Source organism: Melanotaenia boesemani, chromosome 3 (assembly GCF_017639745.1).
Source record: "Melanotaenia boesemani isolate fMelBoe1 chromosome 3, fMelBoe1.pri, whole genome shotgun sequence".
NCBI lineage: Eukaryota > Metazoa > Chordata > Actinopteri > Atheriniformes > Melanotaeniidae > Melanotaenia > Melanotaenia boesemani.
In genome coordinates, this window is record NC_055684.1 from 27,618,518 (window position 1) to 27,643,215 (window position 24,698).

At 36.4% G+C, this 24,698-nt stretch overlaps 1 protein-coding gene across 2 annotated transcripts; it reads left to right on the plus strand.

Moving 5' to 3' along the window:
• Positions 1–1,833: 1,833 nt before the first annotated feature.
• Positions 1,834–24,306, plus strand: LOC121636668 (sodium- and chloride-dependent GABA transporter 2-like). 2 transcript variants are annotated; one of them, XM_041980388.1, is made up of 15 exons: positions 1,834–1,912; positions 13,532–13,713; positions 13,792–13,926; positions 15,732–15,872; positions 16,503–16,590; positions 16,677–16,809; positions 17,693–17,827; positions 18,767–18,870; positions 18,961–19,085; positions 19,236–19,348; positions 19,690–19,827; positions 19,908–20,010; positions 20,097–20,197; positions 21,356–21,526; positions 21,610–24,306. In XM_041980388.1, exons 1-15 carry the CDS (start codon positions 1,854–1,856, stop codon positions 21,712–21,714), a joined length of 1,833 nt encoding a protein of 610 aa, XP_041836322.1. In that variant the 5' UTR covers positions 1,834–1,853; the 3' UTR covers positions 21,715–24,306. The 2 variants fall into 2 exon arrangements, with proteins under 2 accessions (XP_041836322.1, XP_041836323.1); XM_041980389.1 differs by lacking the exon at positions 1,834–1,912 and adding an exon at positions 7,366–7,545.
• The last annotated feature ends 392 nt before the right edge of the window (positions 24,307–24,698 follow it).

Here is a 24,698-nt window from a genome sequence, read left to right on the forward strand (position 1 = left end):
TTCTTTTCAAAGCTGATTTCATATCAGCGAAGGAAACGTTTGAGCAAGCTGTCAGCGCTAGCTGTTTGTCTTTTACGTTGAGACCAGTCGTATCCAGAAGTTTAAAGGCTAGCACAGCATCTGGGAGCTCCGTTTTAAACAAACGTATCTTGTTGTACCGTCGCTCAAACTCAACAATGTGATCCACCATAGACACACCACCCTCTCTAGTGATATAATCGAACTCCGTATATGCTTCGTACAGCCGATCCTTCTCTTCTTTTAAAAACACCCAGTGTTTGGGAGTGTAGTCATACCAGTGTCAGAATTCAAGCCATTGCCAGCAATCTCCAGCAAACTTTCCCTTGATCTGCCGGTGAGTGACAAGGTAAACTCTAGTGCCTGTTTCTTTGTTTCCAGGTCAGTGACTCCTCTCCATGTTTCAGTCTCAAGTTTCGTAAGATGTCTTCTCGTCAAATGGTGGAATCTTGTTGTTGCCAGCAGCAGCCCTCCTCTGCTACCAATGTTAAATCAAATCTAACACATTTGTGCAGTCAGTTTCACTGTTAAATTTTTAATAAAGTATAGGTTTATAAATTATTCAAACTTTTGATTTATTTACATTTTACACAGCATCCCAACTTTTAAAAATTTCAGCACTTTTAGCCCTGTTTCTACAAGATCTAATAAGATAATTCAATACACCAACGGCAAAACAGGTATGTTTTGACACTACTGCACAAAGCAGCAAGACTGAGAATTGTTTTTGTCTCCACAGAATTCTTTTTGTTTCAGAATAACAAAATCAAATGACTTCTTTCTAAAATGGAGAGTCATTCATTGACTACTAGATAGCACTAATCAGTAAAAAAAAAAATCCATGAATAATTTTAAACATGTGTGATTGAAAATCACTCATTGCCATCAAACATTTCCTCAATTTGCAGCATGTAAAGTAAACAGTGATGCTGTCTCTATGTACTTTGATAATCATTGTACATCAATGACACTCTGTTTGAGTTGTGTTTTTATTTATCATAAAAGTGTCCAACTCAAAGTGAATACATCACTTGAGCTGCCCAAACTGGTGTAAGCTTAACAGTTAACATGTTCATTATGTGTTGTAAGCTCCCTGTGGTCGTAAAATATTAATTTCCATTTCACCATTAGTAGTTGTATAGCAAGAATAACCCACATCATGACAACTTTCACATAGGTGAACATGACAAAGCATTAAACCGAAGACCTATTTTTTTATTGCCTAGTTGTCAGAATTTCATTGTAATAAAATGTTTAAAGACAAATATGTGATTAAGTTATCGTATTGTGCTATTTGACACAACAAATATGAAATTAATTGAATTTAATGCACTATCCAGTTAAGTTATGGTAGAGACTAATGCCTTTCTAAATGATGTAACATTAACCATTATTTGATTAGTGATGATCTTCATAAATAAAGTTAAAGGTATCACTCTAGTCTTTTGTTTTGCAAGCTATTGTATAAATTTAGCAACATCATCACTGCAAACGTTTTTGGGTTGGAAGAAAAACACTTAATGCTTTTCATATAATGTACTTCAGTAGTCATCTTTCTTTTAAATAATAGGTTAAATAGCACAATGTGGCATTACAAAATGTAAGCGTTGGTGTAGCTCAGTCCGAGTTGTGCATATTTTGAAAAGACTTGTGAACTCAGGTGACAGCTGTGTTGCCTTGAACTGAAGTAACTCTGTGAAGAGTTATTTTGAAAGAGGCTGCCAAAGATAATTCATTTACAACCCGTGTAATGATTGGTCCACCATGCATCAATGTTCTTAGTGAGCTCTTCAGATGAAAATATGAAGAGAGACATTGGCCCCAAGTGCTTTCAAATGGAAAAGGTTGAAACAATGTTAGAAGGACATCAAGACGCTTCAGAGGCTGGCAATGAGTGAGTACCCCGAAGATTTCCAATAGGCTCTAAATCTAGGAGCTTTATACAAGGCAAACAACATTATTTAGCTTACCTAAGTCATATATGCACTGAAGCCATTAAATTTTCTAAATGTTATCTTATAGAGCAGCTACCACCCAAAACATCAAATCAGTGAGACTTCACTCAGACAGCTCCCTTACAACAAAGTACAGGCAATGTCTGACGGAGCCGAAGTGGTAACAGGGAAGGCAACTGGTGGAGTATTGATGCCAAAGCATCAACCAAAAGTCATTCATCAATATCCTCATCCACCATACTCAGTGTGAGATAAGCATAATACTTTCTGCAGGGTATGTTTTGTTTCATTGTGTTGAACCTCCTCTATGTTGTACTCATGTGCCACGTCCAGTAATGAGGACATGTCTTCAATTGACCGTCTCCTTCTGCTATGGAGAAAGTCCACTTGATTCTGTTGACTTAGTCTGAAATTTAAATGTGAAAAGGGCTTTAAAGTGGTTGATTTAGTTCACTGAGTTAAATGAAAGTCTGATCTGGTAGAGCCAGTTTGGTGTTTACTTATGTTAAAACTTACATTTCTAATATCTCTACGATATGAGTTTTTCGTTGAAATTCCTCATTTTTAACAGACGGCCGCTTAATCTTAATATTGCCCCCAAGTCATGACTCGTCTCTTAAGGGAGTTTACTCTAGTCTTACTAAGCTTCTACATAGCATAAGGTTTTAGAGGAAAGTAGCTATGTACTGGAGCACATCCACAAAGAATCTTATGAAACTGTTACAAAGAGATTATTTATAGGGATGTACATTTCAAGAAAAAGTGCAACAGGAAATTATTTAAATATTTTTTCCCCATCTTACACCCCCAATATAGACATAAATACACACAAAAGAGAAACTCACTTTCACTCTTTTCAGTGTGAAAGTCTGTTTACATTGCTATTATGTGGTTTAGTGAGTGAAAGCTCCGATCAACAGGGGCTTGGCATAAATGACATGTTTTTTCTGCTGCTGTGTCACAGAGGTTGGCAAACAGCCTGGTACATTACTGCCACCCTGTGGTAGTAGTAATACATTTCTACCAGGTTAAAACCAGATTGTTCCATATCAAACTAATTATTGTATAAACTGTTTGATGTCTGATCGTTTGTCTGTCCTTTTTTTTTCTTTTCAGAAACCATTGCTGAGCCTTGTTTATAAGGCATGTATGGCTTGTGTGAAGTACTTATGAACAGTTGATCTGACCTTGTTTTGTGTCTATTTTACCATTCCCCAAGAAACAAAAATTAAATTTCAAACTGCAATAGGTCCAAACAGTTTTAAAAAAATAAACAAATAAAAAATAAAAAGAAAGAAGGATAGAAAGATAGAAAGAAAGAAAAAAAAACAACAAATAACTCTAAAGCTGTCTGGTTAACAAAAAGATTTGGCTGAAACACAAAGGTTTGGAGACATTTTGCCAGTGGCAGATCTAGGAAATTTTACATGGGGGTAGCAAAGTGATTTTACTTATTTTTCAGTTTTACTGATAAAATAAAATGGCTGCATTAGTAAAGCTTCACGTATCTGAACATCTAACCTATCTGTAGGTTTTAACTGAACACATTTAGTGTGATATCTAATGTCTCTGCACTGGAATTATACAGAATAAAAAACATATCATGTAGTCCAGCTGGGAAAAAGGGCGAATCCCCTGCTTCTATCACTATTCTCTCTATCATCTCTCTCCCTCTTTTTCAATCTAAAACCTTCTCTTCTTCATTCCTAACGCTCACATCTTTTTTCTCATCTTCACTTCTTCATGTGTTGTTCTCTAAGTAGCCCCCAATTTAAATGTTCTGATCATTGTGGCAACTTGCAAGCATCAAGATTTGAAAATTACTACAACTACAGTAAGAAGCCTATGATAATATGAAACCAGAAATAATTCAATGCTTGTCCTGTAGATCCACCCCTGCATTTTGCACAAACTTATTGTAAACAGTTTCAGTATATGACCCTGAAGCCTGGAGATTAATTGCTGTATATTTGAAATTTGATAACAAACTAGGACAAAGTAGCATCATGGTGTTCTACTGCTGTACTTTTAGCTGCAGCTGACAGCTGGGGAGCTACAGGGTTGCTCTGGTTTTCTTGTTCTTGTTGCAGGGACAGCTGATAAAGCAAGTTATTAATTATTGAAACTTGATATCTTGTTTTATAATTTGATTAGGTGTTTAATGGAGTAACTGCTGTCTAATTTGTGAAAATAATCATGATTCAAAGTTAGAAACAAATAAAACTGCAAATAAAAGATTATGGAGACCAAACACATTCTCCCAACCAAAATTCAAACAAATGAGAAGCCACTGGAGGCTTTCTCACTTTGAAAGCCAGATACTGATTGGAGAAATAATAAATCAGTGAAAGTAACTGTCATGTCAGTGATGGAAAATAATGGTGTGGCTGCTGTGGCCCAGCAACTCACTGCCTTGAATGGTTGCGTACCATATTTGGCAACAAGCAGTCAAATAGCAACACTAAGGTATAGCTCCTGAATAAACTGGTTTGTCATTGTGTTGCAATGCATTTACCATCAGTCTTCATTTTGTCTTGGTCTCTATGCCATAGATTACCAGCAGACTTCAGTGAGCCCTAAGCAGAATAAGTTTTGGGGGTCCTACCTCTTCATGCCATTAAGTTTTTGGGTAGATGTGACACCCTAAGCCATAGTATATTGTATGTTAACTTATTCAAAACACTCTAGGACACTATTGTGCAACATTATTGCATATAAAGTGCTGTTAATTGGGTTCCATAAAGCTGTAATAACATGCATCCCTATTTAACATACAAAAGGAAATATATAACAAAATACCATATGCACACAACTTAGTTATTGCACAGTTATATATATATATATATATATATATATATATATTACAGAACGGTTGGCAAACTTACTGCTAGCTTGAGCCACCGCTGCTTTTCTGGCTAACAGTACCCAGCCAGTTGCTAAACCTGTTAGCTACTGCTGCTAAATCAAATCACGTTTTTAAAAAAGTGCTGCGACATGTCTAATCTTCATCATTACTGGACTAATACCTTACTTTACAGTGTAACTGCAAAATAAAACAAACAAAAAAAAAAACTTGTCCTTGCAGCTGCTTACTCAGCTTTCTTTCCCCCCTTTTTTCTGCCTCAAACGATAATTCCTCTTTATAACGAACCACTCACTGAAACAACCTTCTGCTGTAGGGGGCCCCCTAGTAGTACAGGGCCCTAAGCGGTAGCTTAGTCTGCTTAGTGACAAAACCCGCTCAGATTACCAGATTATATCAAGTCTGCAAATTTCCACTTGCAAAAATGAAATTTCTGTCATGGCCTGTAGAATTTTGGGTTTGATGTTTAACTTTGTCTTTTGGTTTCTTAGATTAGTTGCATGTTCTTACCCCTACAGAAATTTAGTTTAATTTTTCATTATTATTTCTTCATTCCTATTCAGTAATCATTCAGATTTTGCCCTGTGTTTATTGTTTAGTTTGACTCCTGTACTTGGGGCATCTGGTTTTTAATTGTCACACCTGTTCAGCATAAATCATTAGCTGTCTCAGTATAAAAAGATTTTGGTTTTATTTATTTGGTACCTGATTCTTATCTAGTATGTCTTTGCTTGTTGTTTTGGGTTCCTTGCATCATTTAGGTCTTAGATCAGTTTCCCTGCTGTGACAGTGCCTGTAGTTATTTATAACAAACTCTCAGTTAAGTTCACCTCACTGTAGTTCTGCATCTGGGTCCTAACACCTCACATTCAACCATGAATTATAATAATTACAAGATACACACCATGTGACTTTATAGTACTTGGTCTTATTTTCTAAGGATTTCAGGCAGGTAAAGCAGCACATTCCAATTTGATAATCAATTTGATAGTTGTGTTTATAACTTCCTGTTCTAAGATTTTCTTGTTCAAAGGTCTGTCAGTCACAAATTTACTCAGCTGTGTCTTCATGAAGTCTGATATATTCTGCTCAAAAAATAAAGGGAACACTAAAATAACACATCCTAGATCTGAATGAATGAAATATTCTTATTAAACACTTTATTCTTTACATAGTTGAATGTGTTGACAACAAAATCACACAAAAATTATCAATGGAAATCAAATGTATTAACCTATGGAGGTCTGGATTTGGAGTCCCACTCAAAACAAATACATAAAACATAAACATAAAGAAAAAGTTAAATTTAAATGAACAGAAGAGGGATATAGATACTTGGGGATTACTAGACCAAATTGTTTAGAAGACTTGCTAATGACAAATTATTGATGTTTGTGTTTGGGTTCTTTTTTGTTGGGATGGTCATTGTGTTGATTTTGGGATTATTATTTGTTGTTGCTTGTATAAATATGCAAATAAAAATAAAAACTTTTCTTAGTAACAATGGATATACAAATCAGATCACCAAAGTACAACTTCCAGATTAACATGTTTATACCTGAAATAACTGTAAGTCATGTCTTACTGATGTCAATATCAGAATTATCAGAAAACTGTCTTCATACGTCCCTACAGAATCTCTGTTCATTCCACTGGCTCCATGTTGAAGCTAAAACTTAGTTGAATAATCTGGGGAAATAAACTATAATATGACTATTTCACTATTATGCCCATGATGTTGAGGATAGTCACATTTGTTCTGGCTCCATCTGTGCAGGAATAGGATCTCCCCTGGAGTCTGATGAGCACAGTCACAGCCCTGCAGACCAGCTGGAAACATGTTTTTTTTTCTAAACATTACACTTGTTAATTTAAGCCACAGACTTTTGCTTATTTTAGACCCTTACTGCACCCCAACACACAATGTAGTGTCAAAAATGACCTTGTCTTGCCATCATTTGACGCTCAATATAACAAGAAGTGTGTAATATGAAAACATATGCATTTTTTTGTATATATGAAACTGCAAATGATTGAAGAAATTAGCAGGATTAGCTGTTAACTTCAGCAATGTGGTGATAAACTTGAATTTTGTTATGTCTGCACCACAGAAACTGTAGAAACTCTCATTTTAAATTCAGACCGTGATCCTTACACAGAAAATACTGAAAACGAAAATGAAAGCTTGGACTTGACTACCTAATGATATGAAATAAGTAAATGTAACTAGAGATATTCTTGCTATGTTTTGAAGAAACCTGAGGGTTCACTTTACTTCATGTTCAGTTTGGTTATTATGTGGTGGTTATGACGGGAAAGTCAAAGCTAGTTGAATTCATTCATTTAGAAAAAAGGAGAAGTGGATATACCGACATCCTATGGTACAAAGACACATTTAGAAGCAGCCAGCATGCATAAATCCCGCCTTCCTTGCTCAGAGAGTGGCTGGTCGAACAGAGTCCCCGCCTTAAGCTCGTCGTTCAGTACCACCCCCACCCCCTCCTCTCTGTCCTTGTTCTGTCGTTTTCCCTCATTGTCACACTACTCAGCTCCCTCAAACATTCACTCATGGACTCTGTAATGGTCAGAGCTGGGGATAGCACTTGTCCTGGTGAGACTGGGGTATCTGGATTTGTATTTTATTCTTAAGACACCAGATTCACCTGGATTGTATGCATGACTCGGAGACAAGTGAGGCATCTTTCACAGGTACACTTCCTTTCTCTTAATGTCACGGGACACTATGTTTGCTCTGTTTTTATACTTTGTAAGTTGCCTCTTAAGTTGTTTAATTTGCTGAAAAAGAAACAAAATGCTCTCCATGCAGTTTAAAGCAGCTCTGGGCTTGGCGCTTGTTGCTGTATTATGTAGGCCAAAGGTTACAGGCTTCACTGCCGTGAGAGGTACTGTTTCCCTTGTTTGGTGCAACACCTCCCACTCAATGATCATGTCTGCAAAAAGCAAACTTTCAAAACTAAAACTAAAACTTCTTCTGCAAATACTGGATCAAGCTCTTAAAAGAAAGTTATCTCACTATAACACATTTTATTTGAGGAAAATACATGTTACTTCTTAAACTGAAAGTGAGCTTTTTTCAGTTTGCATATTTTCAATATCTTGAATCATATAAGCAAAAATCTGTTGAACTTAATTCTGCCCATTCTGCTGAATATTAGTTTGTTTGTTTTTTTTGTTTTGTTTTGTTTTTTTTTTTGTTTTTTTTGTTACACACATTGTCTGGAGCTTCCATAATGAAAATACAAATAACAATAAATAAATAAATAAATAACAATCTTAGTGAGCGTTTCCCATAGGTGATGGGCTGGGATAAAAAAAAATACCAGAAATAAGTTTATAAAAGTCTAACTTATGAAGAATAAAGATAATATCGCTGGTATTTGGAGTGTTTTGCTCATCAACATTGTTCATGTAGGTTCAACTTGTCTTAGAGTGGGAATGAGCTCTAGTCAGTTAGTGCATCTCCCAGTAGTGTGTCCCTTGTAGGACTGCATAACTATTACACAACTTTATGATTCTTCAACCTTCTCGTTTGTTTAAATTGTTCTAGTAATAAAACATTTACAACCGAATCAAATGGCGTGATTAACTTCTCACTGCCTTTCATTTGTAAGAAAATCCATGCATCATTATATTGTCTCTACCTGATCCCTTGCTATATAAATCTTGTGGTTGTGGATGAAATTATTTCAAAGGAATTTATTCTTTTGCTTCCAAGAGAATGTTACTTCGGGGCTTGTAAAGCAAACAAACACAAGTGATTTTCCACTCTACCTGGTCTGTGGCATCACTGAAAAAAGAACTTGTGACTCATCAATTCTGAATGATCGAATAGGCACAATGAATCAGAAGCTTTAGCCAACCTTATGTTTATATATTACTGACAAGGGCGGGTGTCAGGGTTGTGTTTAAAAGAGTGTCCACTGTACACTTAAGCCAAAAAAATTAACTTGCTATTGATTACACATTTATCATGTTTGTCTCTTGTATTTTGCATTTGAAGCATTGCTTGTGCACATATTTGCAAGCTGCAATATGCACCTAACTGCTAGGTGCCATGTAGAGACTAATTTGAGCAGATGCAAGGTCAGAGAGTTGACAGCAATAAAAATGATGGAAAATTTTAAAGACAAGGCATGGCATGCTTGATTTAGGAACCTTGCATACCATCTATGATACCACTACTGTCATTCTTTCTGCAGTGATGTCAAAGTTAATCAAATACTAACCTCCTTTGTTTAATGTTGTCATTTTATCACTTTGTTTACACTCTAGAAATAAGGCAACTCTATCCAGTCTGAGTTGTCTAATATGAGTCTTAATCCCCGTTTCCACAGACGGGTGTGGGTCGGAATGGGTCGGGACACATTTTCCACATGCAAAAACCGGGAAGGGTACTTAAATATCCGATCCGACCAGTTCTGCTTTGTTGGGGCCCTTCTGTTGGGGTACCAATCTAACCAAGCCGAAAGGGTGGAGTTTGACACACTGCTATCCGTTGATTGGTTGAGAAAAAAATGCCACCTGGCATAAAAACAAAGTAGGAATGGCTCCTTGTTTAGAGCAACATAATTTTTTACTTTTGTTGATTAAATCTCCATTTAAAATGGCATTACGAATCACTGCCAAGAAAAAAGAGCACAAACTGTTGGATGATCATTTGTTTCTGAGTCGTGTTTTGGTTGCTCTTTATAGAAGGCGTAGCTTTGCAATGGCATCATGTTATTATATAGATGAGGCATCTGTTGCTATCTAGCTGATACTTCGCCTCTCAAGTAAGCTTACAGTTGGCTGTGGAAACACAACGAGATTACAGTTTACAAACCTTCCTGACCTGCACCCGGTGGTGGAAATGAGGCTTTAGGGTGCATTCACACTGGCACTGTTTGATCCACCCTGGTCTGCCTCCATGGATAGTACAGTTCATTTGGTGTAATGTTAACAAACATTCACACTCTGGCCAAAAGAAGCAAACTGTGTTCCACTTGGAAACCAAGGGTCTCTGTTCACTTGCAAGTGAACACCCGTGTGGTTTGCTTGCAGTGTGAAACCACTCAGTGAACCAAAGAGAGGAAATGACGTAGGACATGTAGCACAACATGCCAGATAGCTCGCTGCCTATCCTGCTGCTCATACTGGACAGATTTTTATGAAAACCATATTAGGTTTGAAAAAAAAACAGAAACCCCAAGACTACATAAATTCATTGTTCAATTTAGCGCTGGGCGATATGGCCTATAACGAATATCCTGATATATTTTGGCATTATCATCTAAAACACTGTGTAAATGTTGAATTCAACATAATCCTGCATAACAAGACACCAGTAGGATATAAGTAAACTCTTTTAAAAGGGAAAAATAACAATGAAATTAAATTTAGCCAACTTTTTATTTTGAAACAGGTGCCTGCACTCATAAGCTCTGAACAAAAAAACTGTGTTTCTCCTTCCATGATGTTTGAGTTGCCCCGGCCCTACCAGTGGGATCCCCATCACTCCTGGGATAATCATTACTCATTTTATTTTATTTTATTTATTATTATTTTGCCCCACATCACAACAGAAGTAATTTAAGACCATCCCCATAAACAGGTTTATAATTTGTCCTTTTATTAAAAATCTTAACAGCCTTGTTATTTACCTCATTTACACAACATGCCATCACATCACACCGTGTCTCTAGAAGCCATGCTGCTCACACACTCCCACCAGCAGACAGACCACACTTTGTAAATTACATTGTATCAAGCACATGAAAAACAGACAAAAATATTTGCATTTTTAAATGATCCCAAAGTGTAAACACATGCTGTCCTGCAAGGAGCAGCTGGAGGAGTTCTCCTACTCTGGTGTACTAAGAACTGCATCTCCATCAGTGGAACGCGCATGGCTGAACAATCAGAATACCCTTGTCATTGTAGTAATATCTGAGGTGTATTATATTTACTTGTCTTTGATGAAGTGGGAATGAGCATTAGTCAATCAGTGCATTTGGCTCATGTTTTATTTCTGGGAAAAGGACTCTCCCATTAGTCTGTCCTTCGTAGGACTGAATAACTATTGCACAACTTTATAATTCTTCAGCCTTTCCTTTACGTTGGTCAAGAATTGTTCTAGTGATAAAATATTTAGAACCAAATCAAATGGTGGGATTGAGGAGTTTAATTCAGCTGCCTACTTCTCACAGCCTTTCCATTTGTAAGCAAATCCCTTCATCACCATAATTACTCTACCTGATCCCAACCCGTACAATTTTCTGGATGAAAATGTTTCAGAGGAATTATTTCCTTTGCTTCCAAGAGAATGTTCTTTCAGGGCCTGTAAAAGTAAAGTATCCACAGGTTCCAAGTAATTAAAACATAATTTGAAGTTAGTGTAATGTGACACACATTTTATGCCACGTTTTACATTTTTTTTCCCCAAAAATTGCTTTCTGTTGTTTACATTCAAGACCAATGAAGACAGTTAAATCAGTTTACCTTGTACTTCTATCTGTTAAATAAAGGCTCAAATGCATCAACAAATTGCTAATTTATTTCTTGCATTTTAGAAAACTTCCCAGTTTCAGTGTGAGACATATAAACTGGACACTTAACACTTGCAACCTTGTCTTTTTCTTACCCAGGCTGTGGCTTGTCTGACGCAGACACTCAAAAATAGTAATCTCTGAGAATGTTTAACAAATGTTATTATTTTAATTTATGCCTCCTCACTGGCACCAGCCACATTTAGTTTGAGTTGCCCTCTATACAGACAGGCAACCATCTGTCTCATTCTCTTATAAACAATGTCTCTGGGACATTTTGTGGGAGTTTCATTTGCTCTTACACAAGCATACGTGTTGTTTCAAGGATGAACTGATTAGATTTTAGTGCTAAAAGGCCAAAAGCCATTGTGACCTCATAAAATCCAAGGATTAATCTGAGATTAATTGTAAAAACAGTTTAAAGTATGTGGATAATAAGCTGTCTATGGTTAGTGTCTACTGTTTGATCCTTGTTATTGAGCACATTCAGTGAATACAACACATTGTAAGTGAACATACTCTTCCTGTGTTGAGCAGTTGATTGTTGACAACAATGCCACCATTTATAGGACATGAACAGAATAGATTATATAACAGTTATGCTACATGCTGTGATGATCTGTAGGATTTCAGAGCAGCAGCAGAGGCTTTTGAAGCTAACACCCACAGAGTGGAATTTTCTTGTAAACAGAAACGGGAAGGTCCAAATTTTATAAGCCTCACTGTTGCAAATGACTTGCAGTCAAACTCTGTGCTAACTTTAAAAAAAAAATGATGTGCATTTGGTACAACCACACCTAATCATAACATACAAGGAGAAGTTTGATAACTGATAAACTGCATTTATAACAGAGCAAGACTTTAGTTGCAGGTCAAGTGAGCTAAAAATGCTAATGTGCATGTTGTTAAAGAAAGGAGTTTTCTTGGTGTGGGCAAACAAGCCCTCACTTAATGGATGGAAGTTGGTAACAAACTGGGAGAAATTTGGTCATGAAACTCACACTTTCTGAGTGCTGCTGAAAGCATCTGTTTCATCTGGTCCCTGTCTTGAAAGACAGCCTTGCCTGTTCCTGGATTTGCCTTTTTTGCCCACCAACTCTATAGTGTTTAATCTGATCGTACTTGGATTTTTATTATCTCAGGTTCTCAAGGGAAGCTTTTGATTTTGTACTTTTATACTATCCCTTGTGATCCCTGGATTTAAGTCAATACTCTGATTTATAGTAGCACCAAGTAGTGTTTGTAATGCTGTCAAGCTGGGCAAATGTGCTTCATACTTGCACATGTGTGATGCACATGGTGTAGTTCAGCTATTATTGATTGTATCTCTAGTTGGTCATGGGTTTAACTTGATAAGCAATAAGACATTTTTTGCATAGAAATACATTTAACACAAATTTGATTTGAAAGAAATTATATTATGAACAAAGTTGTCTAACCTGTAATCCTGCAAAATTTCTGTAAATTCAGATTAAGTCAAACTTTACTTCTACACAGCTTGAAAAAAACACAAGATTTCAAACTTGAAAGATTTCCTGCTCGGTATCTTCAAAGCTCTTATCGAGACTGTATACTCAAAGCTCTTATCTAGACAGTGCGTGTCTACTTTGTTGTGCTATAATTCGAGCATTCCTAGGAACCAGCTTGAAGATCTTGTTCTAACTAGACTGTGGTGTGGATAGCTGGAGAGTTAAACTATATCTCACACTTCTCCTCTCAGTCAGCTCACTAGGTGATCATTAAAACCTTTAGTTTTTGGCATCTCTGGATTTGAAGCTTTTTAACGCTAATGTGATAGTACACATATTTTCCAGTCTACTTGATTCACCCCCACATCAAATCCAAGGCAAGCACACAAAAGCAACATTGATGAAAAGAATCACCCTCTGTTAACCTAATGCAGAAAGACTGCTGGCATGGGGTGCTCTAGGTCACAGTTTTGTTGTTTTGTGGTTTATTGATACTAATGGTACACAAGAAAAATGACCTTAATGTGTTAATATTAAAAATGAGCATGTTTACTATTAATAGAAAAATAATTAATAGATACAAATAAGATGTTCAAGCATAGTTTGTGCCAACCAAGTCATCTACAGTGTTTCAAAATATTAATTTTTCTTTCTTAAAACAACTTTTTCCTCTCCTCATAGCATTATGGATAAAGACCATGGTCCAGAGGGCAAGATCCAACTGGACATGGGCACAGCACATCCTATACCCCTGAGAGGACAGTGGTCAAGTAAAATTGAGTTCCTCTTAGCTGTTGCAGGACAAATCATAGGGCTTGGAAATGTGTGGCGGTTTCCTTACCTCTGCTACAAAAATGGAGGAGGTGAGTTTCTTTATAAATAAAATAAAAACGAGCTCTCACACTGTGTGGATAATGGTGTTTTTTTTTCTCTCTCTCTAGGAGTTTTCTTCATCCCCTACATCCTCTTCCTCTTCTCTTGCGGCATCCCCTTGTTTCTGCTGGAGACATCTCTTGGCCAGTATACCAAGCAGGGAAGTATCACCTGCTGGAGGAAAATTTGCCCCCTATTTGAAGGTAAACATGCTGGTTTACTACTACTACTACCCTGTGTGTGTTTTTGTATATGTGTGTGTGTGTCCTGAGTTAACTCACATTAAGCACAGATTTTTTTATCTGTTTCCTAATGTACCGTAACAGGGTATTTATAATAATCTATTACTCCTGTTAGGACTTATGTACTTGCAGTTATAGAATGAGGCATTTTAGTTACTTGTTACATTTATTAAAAAGACAATACACACACACACATACACACGTGCACGCACACACAAAAAATCCCTTTACACACACGCTCTCTCTCATACTGCTCTCATTGGTGTAAAGAGCAGAGATGGCCATGGGGAAAAACAAACTCTCTGAGTCTGGATGTGAGTGTTTTCAATTACCGGTACCGCCTGCCAGAGGGCATCAGTTCAAAAATGTAATGGCCAGGGGTGGGACGATTCTGTGGTAAAGTTCCTGGTTCTTGTATGGTAGTGGGCAACCTAGATTTTTCCCTGGTGCTTTCACCATGCTTTGCAGCAGTGTTTTGTCTGCCACCGAGCAGCATGCTTACCACACTGTTTTGCAGTAGATGGACTCTATAGCAGCTCCATAGCTGGATGTCGGCAGCCACCTCTCCATGCTGTTTCTCCTGAGTACTCACAGACAGTGGAGTCTTTGACCAGCTTTTTTCACCGAGGCAGAGGTGTTGGCTGACCAGGAGAGGTTCTCAGAGAGGTGAACACAGAGGAATACGAAGAACTTGATCCACACTTTGCCCATTTATGAAGAGTGGGGCTGGTTCTGAGTCCCACTTTTTCCTGTAGTCCAGTGAATTCCTTGGACTTGGTGGTGTTTAAAACCAGGTTGTTCAATGAACACCATGTTGCCCGTCTCTGTATCTCATCTCTGTATGCTGACTCATCTCCCCTGGAGATGATCCCAACAACAGTTGTGTTGTCAGCTAATTTTATGATAGTGTTTGATTGATTGGACAGGTGTGCAGTCATGGGTATAGAGTGTGTGAGAAGTGGACTCAGCACGCAGCCCTGAGGAGCACCAATGTTCAGTGTGATGGAAGTGCCAAGTTTGTCATACTGGTAGCGGTTGGTCAGAGAATTGTTGTGGCTTTGCTACAATGACAGTAAAGCTCGCTAAGTTGATAAGAAATCCTTCACCCAGGAACAGATGGTGGGGAGAAGGCCCAGTAGGAGCAGTTAGCTGACCAGGATGTCAGGGATGATGGTGTTAAAGGCAGAACTAAAGTCAGTAAAAAGCATACTCACATAGTGCTTTTTTCACATACTAGTGTTCCAGGTGGCTTAGACCTGTGTGTGCTGCTATGGCAATGGCATCTTCAGTTGACTGATTAGCTCTGTATGAAAACTGACGGGGATCAAAGGAAGGAGGGAGGTTGGCTCTGATGTGATGCAGGACCAGTTTTTCAGAACACTTCATCAAAGCAGTAGTTGGTGCAACTGGCCTGTAGTTGTGAAGTCTGTGGAACCCAGCTGTTTAGAAACAGGCATGATGGTGGCTGTCTTTAAGCAGGAGGGGATACTGGCCTGTGATAGGAAGATGTTAAAGCTCCTGGTAAAGACTCTGACTGGATTCGCAGACCTCAGCAAACACCTCACATCGTGTTCCTGTAGTGTGAGTGTGCATGTGTCATAGGCAGGTGGATGTGGGAATTCTGGCAGCTAAAAACAGGCAAAGAAACAGTTCAGCACCTCAGCCAATGAGGCTGAGGCTTCAAGGTATCAAGAGTTACGTTATGAGAAAATATTTATTGAAAATTAAAGCATGTAAAAATTTTTCTTCTTTTTTTTTTCCTTCAGGGATGGGCTATGGCAGTCAAGTGGTTGTTTTATATTCCAGTATCTATTACATTATCATATTAGCCTGGGCATTCCTGTATCTCTTCTCCTCGTTCAACTCTGAACTTCCCTGGGCAAGCTGCAAAAACAGCTGGAACACAGGTAGGACCCACCGTTTAATTCAGAAACAAGAAAAAAAGAATTTCACTTCTAATGAATCTCTAATGCAGTTATCTTGTTTTTTTTAGATCCACGTATAACTGTCCAGTGTGTCATGTTAACGGTTGCCATAAGAATTTAATTAGCTTTAGAGGCATAATTTTCTGCACTGGAGAACTTTTTTATGACAGGACTAAAAAAGTGGAAATATTTAATCTCTTTAAGATCTTAACAGTTAACTACCAGTCTTTATATTGATAAAAAAAAACTTAAACAGCTGCATAAAAATAACATCTTCTCTTGGAGTAACATCATTTGAATATTTTGTTGTATTTTTGTTTATGCTTTTAGTTTTAAATTCTCCATAAAGTCTATCTAAAGAGGGAAAACAGTTTGCTCTACATGTTTTAGTGTAACCGAACACAAACAATGTTACTTGAGAACATATTTCTGTATAAGACATAAACAGCTATCAGGGCTTAAATATATAAACAGTACCATATACTCTTAATTCCCCAAACTGCCACTTGGAGTATATTAGCACATACAGTATCTCGGTTTTAAAACGCCCAAGGCCCTGTATATATTTGTATTTCCATGACATACTCTCTCAAATTCTCCTGTACTTTTTAGATACCTGTGTGGAGTTTGATCGAATGCCCAATTATCTCAATATGACTGTAGCTGAAAATGCAACTTCACCAGTGAGAGAGTTTTGGGAGTAAGTACAAAATATAAATAAATGCTAAACTTAAATACTGTTTATGGAGATACTGGGGATGTGACTGATTTGACTGTGATTTGCAGAAGAAGAGTTCTGAATATCACAGGGAGTATCCATGAGTTAGGTAGTGTACGATGGGAGTTGGCTCTGTGTCTTCTGTTGTCCTGGATCATCTGTTACTTCTGCGTATGGAAAGGAGTGAAGTCTACAGGAAAGGTACGACAAGGATCATTTTTTTAATGTTGTACACAAAGTGTCAAGCAATTTTCACTTGGAAAGGTGAAAACATTTCTTTTAGCACCTAACTTTTGTCCATACAAGACATTCCAGTCCAATAACTCTGCAAGATTGCATAGCCTTAACTACAGTTTGATAGTACAAAGTTTGTACAAAGTTGATGCTTAATTTAAAATTTTATTTCCTTAAAAGTGACCAGATCTGACTATACTGCAGTGTTTTCTCCGATGCAGTAACCTGAGGGTTGCAGCCAAAGCAGAGTCATGGGGATTGTGCAAAAATAGACTAAATATACGCTGCAGACTTTAAAAGCCCATTCAAACCTAGTTTTGAGCAATACAAATATCTTTTGTGCCTTTCTATCTCTTCTCCCCTTTTTTAGCTCTTTGACTGCTGCTGTTTATGAAATGGTTCGGATGAGCTCCCCATACTCTGCAAACTGATATTGCCAGGAGAATTAAGCTTGATTTGTCATTTTTTGTTAAAGTTGCTGTATACAATATTTTAAGCCTTAATACAACAAGGAAACGGCTACCTGCCTTGTTAAAATATAATGGTGTACTCATGTTCTCCTTTTCATGTGAGCTGACTGAAAAGGTGCACCTAAGGTTTAACTTATGTGTTTGTTTTGGATTCTGTTGTTTCAAGCACAAGTTGTTTCTTAGGCCTGGTACACACGTAAGGTTTTTTTTTTAATCTGATGAGATTTTTTTATCTGTTTGAAACCTCACACACGAAGATAAAAAATCAGGCATTTATCAGTTTTGATCATCTGGAATGATTAATCACCCAGCAGCCATCGTAGCAACACTGGCAACCAAACCTTTTGCCCAAATCAACCCTCTCCTTGTTTCTTCTACAGGTAGTTTACTTCACTGCGACATTTCCATATTTGATGCTGGCTGTGTTGCTTGTTCGTGGACTCACATTGCCAGGGGCCTTAAATGGGATCAAGTTTTACCTTTACCCAGATCCCTCCCGTCTCAGTGATCCCCAGGTACAAACAGATTTCACTATTTCACTTAAGCACAATGATCTCCCAAAATAGCTTCATCATTACGAAGTAATTTTTAGACCAATGTGATATTATTACATATAACTAAAATACACAGAAATTGACATAATGTGGTTCAGATTATGCAACTTAACATATATGCAGGCAGATTTAGCTATTTTTTGGACCCTACTTTTAGAGGTCATTGTTTGTTTGTTGTTGTTTTTTTGTAATTATAAACAACTTCAAACAAACCTATTGACTTGTAGAGCAAACCTTATAGATACTTCATAGACAAAAGAACTGTCACTATCTCTCTTTTCACCCCTCTGATGACAGAAGGAACAATTTGGGAGATTACTTTTACTTTTTTTTAATTTAATCAAATTGCAGTATATGTGGATACAGAGGGAAGTAGAGAGAAAACAGATGTAAAGGGCTGGAACCAAGCAGACCGAGGCACAATGATTTCATGATTGTGCTAATTATCTAGCAACATTTAGCCACTTTTTTAGCAGTCTTAAGCTACATTGCAAGCTACATAATTGTGTAAATTTCTGGCATTATCAGCAAACAGCAAAATGTCAGTCATCATGATATTACATATGAGCTTCATATGCAGCAGCTTACACTTAGTGCTGGATCAAAAGGAAATAGAAAATTGGCTTTATATGATACAAGGAGAAATCTAAATGGAAATTTAAGCTTGCAGTCAGTAGACTGAGAAGATCGGTAACTTATAAATGGTTCTGAAATGTGTCACATTTCTGTCGTTGGGGTAGTTGTAGATTATTACTTTGTCAAAGCCACACAAGTTAACATCAGTGTAAAATATTATCAGATGTGAAGTTGTGATTCACTACATAGTTACAACACAAATTACATCTCCTTTCATGTGTAATTTATTGTAGGTGGGAAAAAAGACGTTGTTTTGTCTTGCAGGTGTGGATGGATGCAGGCACACAAATATTTTATTCCTATGCTATTTGCATAGGGTGTCTAATTGCACTGGGCAGCTATAATAAGTACAACAATAACTGCTACAGGTAAGATTGGGTAAAATAAAAAACAACTTAGAAAAATAAAGTTAAAAAAATGTTAATGGATTTTGTGTTTTTTGTTTTGTTTGTCCAAAGGGATTGTGTGTATTTGTGTTTTTTAAACAGTGGAACCAGCTTTGTTGCTGGTTTTGCCATCTTCTCTGCTCTTGGATTCATGGCTTACGAGCAGAACACAGACATATCAAAAGTGGCTGAGTCCGGTGAGTTTACAAGATACAGTGTGAATAAACATTAGAAGAATAAATCTATGACAATTGGAGGCAGAAGAAAAGAAAAATACTTTGTAAAAAATTGCTATTTTTATTCTTAATAAACATAAGTTAATTATATTTTCTCATTGTTTTCTGTAGGACCCGGTCTGGCCTTCATTGCCTACCCTCGAGCAGTTGCCATGATGCCTTTTCCTCAGATCTGGGCGATGTTCTTTTTTATTATGATCATCCTGCTGGGACTGGACAGTGAAGTAGATTGATTTTTTTGTTTGTTCCTTTTTATTACAAACAATCAGAAAATGACTACAAATTTTGAATCAAAATGTACTTTTAATGGCATTGACATGTAATGGTTGCATATTTTTCCATTTTAATTCCACCATCTTTTATTATCAAAGTCATTGAAATATTTGGCTTGTAATTGACACTTAGAGATAGAATCTTTGCAGAAAGTTGCCTGTGTGTATCGGGGTGTTTTAGTGACTTCTCAACAGATTCCACTTAATTTGAATAGAAAATGAATCACTGATCAACATTGTTAATACCATAAATGTTAGACCATTTCATATTTCCATCATCTACTGTGTTTCAGTTCGTAGGTTTGGAAGCTATCGTAACTGCAATTTCTGACTTGAACCCTGCCTTCTTCCACGTCGGCCATCGGCGTAAATGTCTCCTGCTCTCCATCTGTGTTTTCAGTTTCTTCATTGGTCTAGTGATGGTGACAGAGGTAGGATCAGTTCAAACTGCCATAATGTGCATTTTCTCATGATATACTAGCAAATATCTAAGCTTCAGTCTCCCACACAGGGTGGACTGTACATATTTCAGGTCTTTGACTACTATGCCTGCAGTGGAATGACTTTGCTTCTCTTTGCCATCCTGCAGTCTGTGTGTATTGGTTGGGTTTACGGTGAGTTATTCAAAAATAATAATGTACATGTGCTTTTCACAGTAAATCTTAGTTGTCCTCACATCTTTGTTTCTATCCATTCACAGGTGCTGACCGGTTTTATGACAACATACAGGACATGATTGGATACAGGCCTTTATCCCTCATTAAATACTGTTTAAAATATGTCACTCCAGTGATTTGCTTGGTAAGTTGGATTAAATTTAGCTAAGCCCTACCCCTTTAGTTACTGGTCAATTCCTGTTCCTCAACTTCAAATATGTTTTTCATAATGACACAATTGAAAATAAATAACTATTTATTAATGTCAGATAGAAGCCAGTCATGGAGCACAGTCACTGTCAGTACTATTGGTAAACTTTTATTAGTTGTTACTAAACTAGCATAACTTCTTTGTGTTCTTTAAAAGCAGCCTAAACAGACTGTTACTGTTTCCAGTTAAAATGCAAAACTTGATGCATAATACTTTGTACTGTAGTGTCTTCACCCATGGATACCTGTCTTTAGTCTTTGCTTTTACTTCAGCTATTGCAATAAATGTTAAATGATTTATTTATACATAATTAAAGATCCCCAGAACAAATTTTAGGTTTCTAAAGAAGGTCCTCATCAAGACATTTTGTCGATAAATAGGTATAGGTCATTAGGTAAACTTGAATTCTGATCTTAATTTTACACCAGCCTTCCATTAAATGTAATGTAATTAAATACACATGACTAATTAGTAAATCAGTGTAGATGCACATTATCAAAGCTATTCCTCAACAGCTGTTGATATATTTATATTTCATTAAGGATACACGCAGCACCACTTTCCCACACATCAATAAACCAACTTTAACTCAGCAATGGCATTAAATCAGTAGAAGATGTTTGATATCATCAGGCAGAAAAAAACAATAAGCACAAAAATCTTGATCATGACATTCATAGTCGTGTTGTTAATGTAAATGTAAACAGTTATGTAGCATCTGTGTTTGAACAGGATGGAAAATAGTTGTCTTTAAATTCCTTTTCTTAGCTTTTGTACAGTGAACACACTTTTCAATCATATTTGTTTTCCGTATTGACCAAAATTGGATTTTGCTCAGATAAATGCATTATTTTAATTTAATTTAATATATTTAAATTTAAGCAACCTGTGAACGACTGAAATGTAATGCCTGCCCAGGTTTCATTCTCGACTTTGACTTTGTTGTGTTGAATTTATAAATAATCAATCACAACCATCAGCAATTTTGAAACTAAAGAAATCTCATTTTAGCAAATCAATGAATTATTTTATTCCTACAATTTTAACTGAATAGTGATTTTTTATTATTATTATTATTATTATTATTTCTAGGGAACGTTTATTTTCTCTTTGGTCAAGTACACTCCTCTGAAGTTCAACAACAAGATAGAGTATCCGTGGTGGGGTTACGCTCTTGGCTGGTGGTTCACACTCTCCTCAACCCTCATTGTTCCTTTCCGGATGCTGTATAATCTGCTCACCACTCCTGGATCACTACGTGAGGTAAATCATGTCATAACGCAAAGTTGAACAAAAACTTTGTGCATTTTTTATCCTTTATTGACACCAGCATTCGTCTCTCTTAGAGGATCTCTGTCCTTTGCACACCAGCTGGAGACCTTCCTCTGACCAAATCAGAAAAGAAAACTTTTGAACTGCTACCGCCCTCATCTTGTAAGAACATGTTGTGACAAAGTGGATGGTTGTAAGATGATGTAATGTATATCTACATATATGGGGAAAGATATAATGTGGGGGCAACACATTTTTAAAATGAGTGATTCAGTGCAGTCTGATACAGTAAAGAAAATGTGTTTAATTCTGGTCATTTGGCATTCTTCATGAAAACAAGACATTTCTACTGGTTAGCTACAATCAGATATAGCATTCAGTAAGATCTGGGTATCACAAATATTCTTGTTACTTAATCTCAGAAAATTGATGTACAAATCAGATGCATGTTGGTTGGCTTAGTCGGTCTAAAATGTATAAAAAATGTCACATTAACTCATTATCCTTAACCACACCACAAGATGATAGATCTTAAACAATACATTGGGAAAGATATACTGTAATAATTTGTTATTATTCTGGGTTGTCATTGTAAAATTCTTCAACATCAGCATCTTTAGCTTATGTGTTGTTCTTACCTGTACCAGCTGTATTAGCTTCCATGGATTCGCCAAGACCTCTCACCAGCCCTCATGATTCTACTGTAACTTGATACGTCAAGTTTTTTCCATTGTTTCTCCCTTTCTGTAAAACTATGCCAGTGCTGTTTTATTTTTTATTTTTTGTTTGTTTGTTTGTTTTATTTAGATATTGTATGTGTTTTTTAAGGCTGCATGCAGATCAGCTGCTTTCACCTCTCTGAGTGGGCCATCTGACAGATGGGTTAGCTTATAAACTTTGAAAATGAGATGCAGACTATATTCAGAGTAGAAAAGGTCCAGATGCCCTCTTACCTTTTACTGTGACCATGTCTTGTGACAAACTACAGTTTAAAAAGATGGTAATTAGGACTAAAATAAATCAAATATTATTTTATTGTCTAAAATACCATAAAATTACCCCCAAAAAGTTAAGATATAAGATTTTTGTCTACCAAGCAGTCCAGCTGTCATATTTAGAAATTAACTAAATATTTGCTGTTTTTGCTTTACAAGTTTAAAGAAGCAAAATAAAATTAAAATTTTAAATAATTGTAGTTTTTGTAATTGTTTGGATCCAGGAGACCTGGCTTCATCTGACACAGCAGGTTAGGTTTGGTTAGGGTACACTTTAAATGCCACTACACAGATGAATTCATTTTATCTTTTTTTGTGCCAACTTAATGACTTTACTGTTTGTCCCTCTATAGAGTGTATTGCTTTTGTTTGTTTTTGATAATCAGAGTGTGAATATGACATTATTTGATTATGTTAAAAGTTTCTTGCTGCCAAAGTAGGAGAAGAGAAGAAAGTTAATCCCTGAATAGTTTATCTGGTGTTGCATTCATAAAAATGTGGGAGCTAACTAATATTTTGCTGATTACAGTTTTTATGATTAGTATATTTATTCCAAATTTAACCTCATAACTTTGCTTAATGTTGTTGTGAGGTGGACGCAAAAATGATAATATATAAAACCATTAATAATTGAAAGCAAGATTGTGCCATTTAAACACAAATTTAATCATTTTTTGCACATTTAGCATAATAAAGTGTCCTGTGTTTTTTACATGTGCACTGATTTGCTGTCATATTGTAAACTCAGCACTTTTATCTTTGGAAGAATTCCTTATAAATGATTGATCAGTGGTCAGGTTGGTAGTTTGTTAACCTGAGTTAGGGAAAATCTCACTTGAGGTACAAACCTTGGATTGTTTAACTCAGGCATGTCAAACTGGTCCAGCAAAGGGCCGTGTGGCTGCAGGTTTTTGTTCCAGCCAGCCAAGAGCACACAGTTTGACCAATCAGCTGTCTGAAGACTGAGATCAGTTGATTGAATCAGTCAAATCTGGTGTGCTGCTGCTTGGTTGGAACAAAAACCTGCAGCCACACGGCCCTTTGCTGGACCAGTTTGACATATGTGGTTTAACTATTGGTAGTAAAGCAGCGTTGATAATAATTTGCCAAATGAGCTATTGAAATCAGTCAATCGGGTTACTTTTGGCACACAATGAATTAAATAAACTCAACCTGAGAAGTCCAGTAAAGTGATAAGATACTGATTTAAATCCTGGGCGCCACTGAGCCACTTTGCTGTTTCTGACCCCCGAGTCCTGTTCACATTGTACCTGCATATGTGCAGCTCAGGAGGAAAGAAACGTTCCACCACTTACAACTTTGGGTTATGTTTTTAATTAAACATTAGAATTGTTTTGTTTTGTTTTTTTTAAGTGTAGTTATATATCCCCATAAATCAACCTAATATTTTTACATTTTTATAAAGTTTTTATATCAGAACTCACTGAGATTTGTGGTGAGGTTTTATGTGTAAATTACAGATGCTGTACTATGAAATCTTTCTAATTTATGGACTATTTTCAAAACATGTCTTTGAAAAACTTTTAAGAATTCATGTTTAAACTGAAACTATCAAGTTTCCTGTAATCCACTGTAATAGGTAATTACATTAAGAGCAAGCAGCATGATAATTCTGTTCCTTTCTTTATTTAATGTTTGTGTATTTGACCCAATTGTTACAGTTCATGGTGTTGTTACAGTTTTTAATCTTATTAAAGATTGTGCCTTTAAAACTAAGCATCTTTAAATAAAACTGGATTAATATTAATGTGCTAATTCTTTTTTGTCTTCTTGTTTGTACTTTACTAACTTTGACTAACTGGTTAGAATTAATCCATAGTTCTCATCTAATGATAAACCAAGAGGACTACATTAAAGTAATGATTAATTTACAAATTGTAGATTGTCACCTGCTTGTTGTGGCTCCATAGAAAAAAGGTTTTGTGTTTGTTGTTGGTAATAAAAGGTAAATGATAAAGTTATTATTGATTTAATTTTTGTGTTTTACACATCTAGATAATCTTAGGACAGTGTGAGTACAGTATTAATGGAAGAGCATAGAATACAGAGGATTAACCATTTCATTAATTAAAAACAGCATTTAGAATAAAGTTGGGAAGTCAAGTCCACACACTTGAGGGCCATTGTCATCCCAATTCATCTTTTTT